At 41.4% G+C, this 12,064-nt stretch overlaps 1 protein-coding gene across 1 annotated transcript; it reads right to left on the bottom strand.

Moving 5' to 3' along the window:
- Positions 1-4,470: 4,470 nt before the first annotated feature.
- On the bottom strand, positions 4,471-5,624 carry LOC135594266 (transcription factor HEC2-like). Its single transcript, XM_065084666.1, has one exon. The coding sequence runs from the start codon at positions 5,423-5,425 to the stop codon at positions 4,670-4,672; it is 756 nt and encodes a 251-aa protein (XP_064940738.1). The 5' UTR covers positions 5,426-5,624; the 3' UTR covers positions 4,471-4,669.
- Between the last annotated feature and the right edge of the window lie 6,440 nt (positions 5,625-12,064).

The following is a 12,064-nucleotide window of genomic DNA, read 5'->3' as shown; positions in this document are numbered from 1 at the left end:
ACCATCCTGTGAAACACTAATTCTGGTTAGGATGGTTCCCTTTTAGTATATGGCTTTCTGTTCTCAGCATCTTTGCATACCAATTGTGCTTTTGAGGATAGTCATACATGTGTCTTATTGTAAAGTAAACATCAACCTATTGCAAAAGATCAAACTTATCATTGTAAAGATTATTACTCGAATTCCTAACATTTTTAATACAAAAGAACAATATTACTTACTATATATCCACCGACGTGTGTTGAATGCCTCGGTTTCGAGTTTAATGCTTTCCATTCGAGAAGCTTGTGGAAGAACTCTCCCGGTCTTCTTCCAACTTCTAGCCTTGTTTTCGAAGCAACAACACTAATATTATTATTAGATGAGACGGACAGTCGAGAGAGGGAGAGGGACTGGGGAGTGGCAGCGGATGCAGCGGCGGTGGCGGAGAGCAGCCAGCTCAGAGTCTCCGGGTGACAGGAGTGGGAGGAGGCAAACTCGGTCAAAGGCGAAAGGGTGGGGTGGGGGAATGATGTGGGGCCCAGCATCACATGAAGGGAATGATAGCAACGTGGGCATGTCCCCGGCGAGCTGCCTGCACTAGAGTCCACCCCCTGCCCCCTCCCCCAAATCTAGCAGAACAAAAGCCAGGAAAGCAACGGTCAACTGCCGGAGTGACCGACCCATGTGACCCGATCACTGGGCTCCCAACATCCCACACGCCGTGGACTGAACCCGGGCGTCGCTGTAGCCAGCGAAAACAACCCCCCCCCGCCTGCGCAGGTTCACTGCACTCGCCTCAACATTTCCAATGAGGTTGGCGCGGGAAAGGTCCACCTCCGCCACTGTGTGTTATCTGCAGTACAAGGTGGTGGCCGTGTATTGAATGCAGATGGCCAGTGTTTTCCGCGGATGAGGTTCGTCGGAGGAACTTTTAGTCTCAGTTGTTGTTCACCCTTTCATCCATCCTTTTGTCCCTTCGGCCAGGAGGGATGCACTGCCATGCACCCGAATCCTGAGGAGATCACCGAGGTCTTCGTTGTTGCTGTCGCTCGGATCATGTGTTCCATGGCCAGCACGCGACCAGGGTTACCTGGCGATGAGGTCTCTCTCACAGCCTACGAATCCACTTGTCGTGCGGCGACACGGTTACTACGCTGCAGCTGCTGGTGCGAGCAGCACAGTCGTGGAGATCGATCGAAGCATGATACTGTAAACCAAGCAACCGTGGTCCTCGGAAGGAGTCCAAGCTGGTCTTTTACGATAAAGGAAGAAGATTTAGTGGACCATCCGCTCTTCAGTTCAGCACATGATTGTTTTGATGAATGCACGGCAGAGCTAGCGAGCACATCTTTTCTTACTTGTTTTACTGTCATTATCGATGAACAGGTGGTAATTATTTTCATTGTCTATGCTTAAATCAAACGCCCTTTTTCTTTTTTCATATATGAAGGGAAAAAATAATAAAGTCAGAAGGAAATAATCATATATCTGACTGATACTGATAGTATTACTTGTTTGTTCTACCATGAGCACCGGATTTCACTTTCTACTCAGAATTTGGAGGTGGGCAATTCCATTTCACCAGAACGAAGAATAAAGAGATGTATGGATCAGAATAAAGAGAAAGCAAAGGAATTGATGGCGCGGTAGAGTTCATGACAGCCTACCAACATGTTTCTTTCCCCCTCCTCTATATCTCATTGTCACCATCATCAACATTATTGGATCGAATGTGAGAACGCATACTGACCTCAATTTAGGATGGTTTTTGACAGGAAAAAAATGAATTTAAAACGATTGATGATTCCAATCAGACCAGACTAATTTTCTAATGACTTAAAATGATATACAATTTTTTTTTATTCATTTTTATTATCTTTTAAAGTTTGTTAATAATAATAATAATAATAATAATAATAATAAATCTATCTAAAAGAGTCTTTAAGTTCAAAGATTTAGCCATCTTTTGACACTATCTTTGAAAATAGCTTTAGATATATGATGAAATGGTTGCCAAATCCAATTTGCATAATCACGCTTTCTACTCCTTTTGCAACTCTACTGTCTTCCATCACAGTTTCCCTCACCTCGTTCATTACCATCATTGGATCGTAACGAGGACAAAAGCATAAAGTAGGGTCTTTTGCAGGACCACTTCCTTCTTCTTTGTGCTATTTCTTACCGAGACTCAACTCTTTTCTAACCAGCCAAATATTTTTCTAGCTAATATATTGGACGAAGAAATAAAAATTGTAATGTAATACATAATTCCATGGTGGGGGAAGATTGTAATGGTCTAAATTGTTCTTATATTCTGGTGGGCTAAGATTTGTGATGTCTGAATTATTCTTTTTTATCTTTTTCCAAGCCCTGACAAATTGTGGTCTCCAAATACCCTCCATTGCTTAATCCATGTTGACCACTGACAATCAACTGATACTTCGATCATGTCCAAATAGTCTTTGCAAAGAAATTGAATTCATGACCTTCCACCACCATTTGCCCATCGATCCATTGTCTGAACGATCCTACTGGGAACTATAAAGAAAACATTAAACTGAGTTAAGGAAGATAAGCATGCATCCAAGAAAACAGTAATGAGCCTTTGGAACTCTTCAGCCTCTTTTCCACCTTATCCAACCCTGTAAGGTGATCATCCCAAGTAATTGATAGACAACCTTTCTTCCTTTCAATTAAAAGCACTTTGAGGAGAATATCTTTGCAACCTAAAGCCCTATATTTGTGACATATTTCTTTCTGTCATTGTCAAGGATGTAATTGAGAAACCTATAAGTTCTGGTGGTAGAAATTTCGACAGCATTCTACCTGGCCAAGAACATTAAGGGGCTATAATAGAGCAAATACATCCACCAGTTTACCTCGACAATAGATCAGAAGAAGGCACTCGAATAGATCATGTGGTGTTTAACCTCCCCATGGTATTCGGTATACTTGAAATGCTCCTCGACAGTATTAGGGGAGGAATTGGCTCAGACAAGGTGAGCTTCTGTCACCTTAACCGTTCATTCTTGCGATGGAATTCTTGTCTCTAAGGCCTGCCACAATTGCCTCGTCCAAAACGCAGAAATCAGCAGATCACTCACCCCTCATCTGATGATGATTTCCTCATGCTGTGACGGCAGAATAGCTCCGGTGAATGTTCTTTAACACCTCAGTTCTGACAGTGATATCTTTATCTCGAGCTGTGATGATCTACACAGGAAAGGATTCGATTTCTGCCTGAATGCCATCTTGGTGACTACCTACTTCCTAAACATCAGCTTATCAGTTTACACTATCTCAGCGAAGAGAAAGAAAAGATGGATCCAGTCTTCAGAAGGTCCACAGCCCCAGCTGGAAAGCTTGTTGATAGAATCAAAGGTATAATTGAATTGGAACTCTGTGGTGGTCAAACGACTGTTGATACTGCTACCAACACAAGACGAGAAATGCAGCTGTACAACTTCCCTATCATCACTCACGTCTATATCGAACTCACTCCCCATCAACCGAGGGTGTGAAACGGCTACAATGCTGCTTCTTTTGACTTTGAATCTACTGTCCTCGCACTTGGAATCGAATCGATGGCATGTATGTTCATCTTTGAATGATTGAAGGGATTGAGGGGAGGAAGGCTTGGGAGTGAAGCTAATGATTGATGGGGCGAGTGGGAACCCCGGGGTGCGGAGCCTGGTGAACCAGCCTCGAAGTGGTCGTCCTTTTTTATCTTGACCAAATCCATGCGAAAGATCCGGTTGACCCTGTCCCCACTCGGGCTTGCGGTACGCGGAGTCATAATTGACCGAGGTTGGATCCTTTAGAAGGGCGACGTCCACGTGGGCCCGCCCGACTTAAAAGCCACTTCTACCGACAGCCCGACCGCCCGACCCCACTGCCCCCAACCGACCACTCGACGGTTCTCCAACCGTCACACCACCAGCAGGGCCGGTCAGCAGACAAAGTACTATAACGACCTCCCTCCCGCGGCCAAAATACCAAAATCTATCATTTATATTTATTGCAGCCACACATATTAATATCCTTCTTAGCTGCTTGACTTGGCTTTCCCTTGTTTGCACGGACTTAATGGCGCCAATCAGACACTTGCACGTAGTTTAAAGCGCGGTCGTCTTAAATCATGCATCCGATCCCCATGGATTACAAGGATGAAGGGGATTTAGAGGACGGCCACGCAGGCAGGCATGCATGCATGAATGCCACGTGAAATCTTGGTGAGATCAGGTGCGCTTATTTTATATGCTCGGTGTGCAAGCGCGAGTCACGTGGCTCGAGTTCCTCACGTTCATGGCGCAACCAACAGCCTATCCAAACCGTCTCCGCGTGTCACGTGCTGCTCCCATGCACTTACGTACCCAACAACGAGTACCTGCAAGGATTGACGATGACGATGATGATGATGATGATGATGTGCGGTTCACAGAGAGAATTGAAGATGGAGAAACATTCTATTCTGTGAACCAAGTAAAAACATACACGGCGGACCAACCATCCTATGTTATCACTCGCTCACGCACACACACACACACGCACACGGGTGAAGATACACAGATGAGACGGGCAGAGGCAGGGTGGAAGAGTTGGAGCATCAACTCTTCATCAAGAACACCACTCGACACAACTCCTCGCTACCTAATAAATCACGCGCTGGGACTCCACTAGCTTGTATTTACATCTGGGCAAAGTTCATGAACGTTTGGTCCTGCAGCTGGTACATGTCCTGGAAGTAGGAGTAGCCGCCGGGGGACGGGATGAGCCCCGCGGTGGGCGGCAGGGCCGCCGCCACCCCCATTCCCTGGCTCACCGCCGCCTGCTCCAGTGACCGCACCTGCGTCTTCAAGAACTTGACGTAGTGGATGGCCTCGTCGAGCATCGACGCCGTGTCCATCTTGGTGCCCCCGGGGACCATGTGCTGCAGCACCCGCATCCGCTCGCTGATCCGCTCCCTCCGGAGCCTGGCCGCCACGCTCTGGGGGTCCTTGGAGATCCTCACGTTGCGGCGTTTCGGCGGCTTGACGGAATCCGGGTCGACGTGGACCGGCTGCATCGCGGCGATGCGGAATATCATCTCCCTCATAGCCGCCGTCGAGGCCGGCCCGTGAGCAAGCGACGACGGGCCACTCGCCAGCGACGGGTCGCCCGCAAGGCTACCGTTCAACAGTGGCCCCATGATTGGATCATAGGCAGCGGTAGCGTCCAAGGAAGACGATGAGGAAGTCTGGGGACCAGCAAACACGGGCGAGGCAGGCGCGGTGGGAGAGGAATGGAACGCCTGCGGGGAAGCTGCGGAGAGCTGTTCGTTAGGCGGCAGGGCTTCCGATAGCTCCGCAAGTTGCTGCAACTGCAGCATCATGTTCATCAAATCCACCTGTAGCTCCGGAGAAGCGTTCAAGAAGTCGACGTCCATTTGTTCCATGACAGACATATTGACGAGGAGAAGTCGGAGGCAATCAAGAGAGTGATTGGACAGGCAGCTACAACAGGTGATGGAAAGAGCAGAGAAAAGGAGTATCACTAGATCGCTAGGCGGAGGACTACCAATCCAAAAGGGTGGCTATATATAAGAATTGGGAGGTCATAGTTAATGCAGGGCGAGAAGCGTCTTCTCCAATGTTTTACCGTGGCGTGTCTGCCGAAGCAGTGAATTCTTTTGTCGCATGTTCTTCATGACGTAGTACTTACCGTATTATGACAAAGAAATTTCATTATGGTACTTTTTTTATTTTTATCAAAGCTTGATTTATTCCGTGTCTTATCGGAAATAAAACCTTAGCTCTATGTTATGATTCATCCCATGCGATGTGAATGTATTGTCGTTGGCTGAACAGTGGCTGCTCCCACTGTCCGACAAGCTTGGCTGAACATGGCATAATGTCTAATGAAGGGAAACCATGTTAAAAAGAATGGCACTGTGACATAGTAAATGGTTGAAACGACATACGTGACAAGATGAAATAGCAATGGTCCCGAAGGAGAGAGAGAGAGAGAGAGGGAGAGAGAGAAAAGAGGATGCAATAGTCCCAGTACTGCATGCATACGAGGCTCATTATTACTGAAATGAAGAGAACCAAAATGAACACCATGTCGTGGTGGTTGCCGAGTTGGATTGCCTGTCCTCATGACACCATCTTTCTTTTAAGGAGAACAAGAAGTTCTATCGGGTGAAAACATTGGCAATAACATCCCAAGTGGGCTTCGATTAGTGTGTGAGTTACAATACAAGAAATGTAAGTAAATCATGTAAAAAAAAATTCCTTATTTAATGCATAATATATTCAGGAAGAGCAGTAAAAATTATTATCTATTTTATCTTGAGCAAAGCATCTGATTTTGATTTTGTTGAGGCTGTTCTTGTTGGCCATTTCTTCCTTTTTCTTATTTAGTTTTCACTTGGAATTTTTGCTACATACTCTACTTATTAGTGTGACTTGGGATTCATACTTTATTCATGAATGAAAAATATCCTTAATAGTGGACTGATATCATCATACAAATTCACAAAAAGGGTTGTCATGGCTCAGCCCACAAGCATAATTCACCTTGTTATGTTGGAAAACAAGGTTAAAGTAGGATTGGAAATGGATTAAGCCATCTCTAAGCACTCGGTTATCGGCTCTTAAAATCTACCTTTAGCTTGATCACCAAGGTTAATTATTGAATCGAATTCCCTCCTACTTGTGCTTTAGGCAACTCAAGAATTTTCTTTTTCAAAAATAAAAATACTTCTATCACCTTAAAATTTTATTGCAACTAATGCCATGCCGATCAAAAGATAGTAGAGAGCATATGCTATTTGGCTAATGCTGTTTCCAAAGATCAATGACCTTATTATATCTCATAAAATTATATAGTAAGTTGACACACTTATTTCCTTCTCTGAATATATGCACAATAGAATATTCAAATAAATTTTAAATTAAGTGTAAAACATTACTAGTGATGTTGACCAGCTTTCATGGAGGTTTGGTTTTTCTCTTTAAAATCTTAGCCACCAGAGCAGCATCCATCTCGATTATCGGTTTAGTGATTCCTTCCAATAAGACACATTGAATGTCCTCTTTGTTCTTTGTAGTAGCATTCTTCATCCTCTATGATAAACATAAGCATAAAGAAACCTAACTCCCTCTTCTTTAGATTCATTGTAAATGATTCATCAATATTAAGTTTAATCCAACCATCATTGGGAAAAAAGTCATCTTACTATGATTTGATAATTTTTTAAAGAAAGTCACTCCAACTCAAGACAACTCAAGATTGAATGTGATCGAACTCTACTCATTTAAGTTTGAGATACAACTCATAAATAAGCTTGTGAAGAAGCTTGCTTTTGGCCTCCTTAAGAGAGAGTTGGATTGTTCTTAGAGATGCCATTAGAATATATTATTCTAATTATATGCATCGAAACCTCAAAAATATTAGGTTGTTGGTTTAATAAATATGGGTATCGTCTCATTGTATCTCATCAAGCTCTCGAGTCGGATGGATCGAGCTTCTCATAACTTGATTGTAAATCCAATTTAAATTATTAAGCTAGTTTGAAGTGTTCCATTTGGTTTTATTGTGTGGTAGAAGCTCAACAAGCCAATTCATGGATTGTTGGGCTTGGGTAGTTCTCCATAGTCCATATTGACTCGCCCTTTGCAACCCTCTCCCTTTAGCTTAAGGCAAACGGATGAATGAAAGCTCTTAGCACATAGAAAGTTTGATATCCTTCTATCAAGTTCTGGAATAGGTTAAGTAGCTATGTATTTGTCATGATCTAATATGATGGGAAAAGAAACTCATTAACTTCATTGAGTCTAAATCACTTACCTCTAAATTAACAACAGTACACCAATGAAGCCTTACTAATCAAATCAAGATGATACATAATTAGCCAAGTTTAGGCTTAGACAAGATGAAATTTGTCATTCTTAGATAGCAGTACATCGGGTTTGCTCAAATACTCAGTCAGGTATATCAATCTTTTTCAGAATGATTATGATATTTGTCAATCAAATTTACGACAAGTATAGTTAGAGAAGTAATCCTGTCTTAATTTCTTATCTAATATGTATAATAAATTGGGGGAACATACCATGTACTCCCAATCCTAGCTTTCTAGGATTAGCTTTTGCATGTCACTTACTTAATATTGATTGCTCTAACTAGACTTGGTTTTTGATTACTTCATCAATATTGGCTATTCTAGAGTTATCATATTTTTTTCCTGAATTATGGATTTATATAAACAATGTCATATTTGTTCCAATATTGGCTGAAATTCTTAGGTAATTCAGAAAAAAAAAACTTTGAAAACACACTGAAAAATCCATGGACAAATTTGTTTAATAAAAAAATAAATCTACCTTTTTTATTCAATAAATAGGATTTTTGTAACTAAGGATTAGATATTCTATAAAAATACCATACTATTTTTATTATTATTAAAAAAATAATCACAGGGTTTTTCTTTCCTAGTAATGGGTTTGGGGATTGATTCTCTTAATTGAATTATTATTTGGGACCGAAGCATGTCTTAATTGTTTGACTATGAACATGGGGTTATGAGTCGTGACCCATTTAAGAAGAGAAGAAGAGTAGCATGTGATAAGAACAGCCTTTTCATGTCCTCTCAGAGCAGACTGGTCTGATCAGCCATTCTTTTCTTTGTTGTCTTCTGTTGTATTAGATCTGAGCCACAGCGAAATCCCTACTGCACAAGTCATTTGACCATTCTTAGCTTCTAAAGCATCAAAGGACTAAAGAATCACACGAGGCATATAAGAGAAACATTTAGAGGATATCAGTTCATAGGAGCTTTTCCAGGTGTGACGCAATCCTTTTTTGGCATTAGCCTGTCATGGAATCCTGTAGACAGGATATATATATATATATATATATATATATATTCTGGTTTCGCTGCTCTTATTGTGAATTGCTTCTACTCTTTGTCTCTTCTCATGCTTCGATGGCTTTGGGACTGTAAGCTCAACATCTTAATCGAGTTTGTGGTGATGCTTCTGCAATCTGTTACTTGCTTCATAATATCACAATATAGTTATTGTAAGAGTAAACCAGCAAACTGTAGTTCAAATACTGAAAACAACATATTAGAATGTATTATACGAGGCTACATATTCCTCTCTCTCTCTCTCTAGCTGGAGCTGGTGGATATTTCATTATACTATTCATGAGATATAATATCTTTAAAAATATAAATATGTATTTATATAATTGTTGAATTGATAATTATTTTAAAATTTGAAATCAATATTGGTAAGATCCGAAATCCTAAGAAGTTCTCGTGAAAGAATAGAACTATAGTAATTAGGATTTAATTTTTCTATAAATATCTCATGTATCTTTAGATTTTGAGATAAAGAATATTTTTTATGATTGTCAATTTTTCTTCGGGTATATAAAGCGGATAACTCTCAAACATTTCTTATAACACTTCTGATTAGTCCCACGTCGAAAGAAAATGGGTAAGATTAAGATTGATTTGAGTTTGATGAATGTACTACTATCAACTTCAGCTTAAATATTTTAATCAGTGGTTTAGATTAAACGAAGTTGATAGGTCAGTTAGCCCATTAAACCTAGACCATAAAATTTCTATAAAAGGTAAAAGATGATATATATAAATTCTTAAAAATTTATATGAAGGAGGATAACTCAATGTCTTATAATTGACTTTATTATAGATATAAGTGAAACTTATCAAATCATATTAAATTATGTATATATTTTTAGTTTGTTGATTTTTTAATATTATTTTAATTTCAGAATTTTTCTCTTCTTCGTATAAACTACCTTTAATTTGTAGACGACGTAGCTATAAATTTGGCTCTCATCGAAACAACTAGATGCCACCAAAGGTCATGTTATCCCACAATGCATCTCTTGACCCTATACATGCTTCGTCTGTCAATAGGACTCTTCTTCTCTTTTTCTCTCGTCCGATTCGGGGAGCAGCAGAGAAGAACAGTTAATTTGGACATGAAGCAGGCGACAGCGTCGCCAACCACCGCCATCCCGTGACTCTCCCATCTGTTCTCTCCATCTTAGTTCCAGTTTTGACTGCACTCCCGCGTCTCCAAACGACGATGCCATGGAAACAGAAGCAAAAGATGCTGCCGCAGCTCTCGTGTTTCTCGCCCACGGAGAATAGACAAGGAATTGCGACATGAGAAACCTCGAAGAGCCCCTTCGGATCTAGCAGCAGCTGCTGCAGCAGAAGAAGAAGAAGACAACCATGTGGTTGGATTCCTTCCACGCCCATCTCCTGTGGAAACCTCACACTCCTCTTTAGCAGCCTGTATCGTCGGCTAGTTTAATGCTTCCGAGGACTCCTCTTTAACAGGCTATATGCTCCCTAGTCTAATACTTTCGAGGCGCTTCGCTCTCTCTCTCTCTCTCTCTCTCTCGCTTACTCACTCACTCATGCTTGTTGTGTGGCGTGGCACACACTGTTGCTGCAACCGGGCAATCTCTTTCTCTCTCTCTCTCTCTCTCTCTCTGTCTCTCTCGCTTACTCACTCACTCATCCGTGTAGTCTGGCGTGGCACACACTGTTGCTGCAACCGGGCAATCTCTCTCTCTCTCTCTCTCTCTCTCTCCCCTGAGTGTGGAGTGGCACACACTGTTGCTGCAACTGGGCAACTGAGCTTTAATTTTAGGGACCTGACCTTGAGATACATGGTTGACAGTGTCCACAAGTGGGTAACATGCATGGTGGTTCTTGGAATTAGAGCAGAATCTTCTCCTCTCTCACAGACCAATAGTTTACAATATGTTGGGTAATAGTACGTTCTATTGAAAGAGTTAATCCTTCGCCATTATTGCACTCTTATACGAATAAAGTATTTTAATCTGAAGTATTTTATTTATGAATAAAATAGAAATACAAATGCAATATTAAAATGTGCTTATCTCAAATAAAGATCTTGCATTCTACCCAAACCAACATGAAAAGAAAGTGTCTGTAGCCAATTCTGAATATTTTGAAAGATTGTTGTTTGTATTATTTAATTATGAATGTAAATAAAACTCTAATTAATAGCTTCAAAACAGATGTCAGAGTAAATTATTATTATTATTATTATTATTATTATTATTATTATTATTATTATTATACTAATATTGCTCTATCTTCGAAACCAAATTTCGCATGCATATGTTCGATACATGCAGTGGGATGTCTGAAAAGGATCTCTACAACTGAGAACCTTGTGGTGGTCCTATCTCCAAAGCATTTAAATGGTTCAGAAGAATAAGATCAGTTTCAGAATTGCCGGAATGAGGAGATAACTATGGTGTCCTTGCAATGGCAAACCATTTCCTCATGTTAGACTTAGAGACATCATTAGAGGAGAAACCGGAAGGACAGATGAGAAAAAGCAAAAGTTGCAGTGATTGAATCAGCGATTATGGCATCGCGCACAGGCTGCCTGCCTTGAAGAGAATGGCGTTAACGGTGCTGCGGCTGATCTCCTAGAAGTTGGTGAATCTTTTGCTCACCTTTATCCCCGTCATCGCCTACCTGATGAAACAGCAAGGGCGGCGAGCCAAGCTGAGGCGGAGCTTTTGGCCTGTGACGAGGGGGAAGGAAGCTGGAATCATCACATCGCGGGAGGGATATGGTGGAGGGAGGGAATGAAGTGGCGTCATGGCAGCTTTCGAGACACGTCTTTTTTTGCTCACATTGGAAAAGGAGAATGTCGGCAGCAAAAACGCATACGCACCATTAAAGGTTTCAGGCTGTGCTGTGAATGCCACACCCCGTTCGCGGGAGAGAGAGAGAGAGGACATAAGCTATTAAACGTATTTGGAAGACGAGTACATTGACTTAGCCTCTTTGACCGAGATAAAAGAGGTATGTGGACTAATAATATAACAGTGTCCAAGGGTTGGGTGTCATCTTCGTATTCCGTCTTAATCTTAATCTTATGCCGATATTTATGCTATTCCAAAAGAATATATCTAGCAAATTAATTATCCGGTACAAGACAAACAAAAATATACATATTTTCCACGAAAAAAGCAAGAATAAAATGCCAACAAAAACAAAAAAGTCATGTCC

Source organism: Musa acuminata, chromosome BXJ1-9 (assembly GCF_036884655.1).
Source record: "Musa acuminata AAA Group cultivar baxijiao chromosome BXJ1-9, Cavendish_Baxijiao_AAA, whole genome shotgun sequence".
Taxonomy (NCBI): Eukaryota; Viridiplantae; Streptophyta; class Magnoliopsida; order Zingiberales; family Musaceae; genus Musa; species Musa acuminata.
Note: the sequence above shows the minus strand (reverse complement) of the source record. Positions and strands in the feature narration are given on the sequence as shown.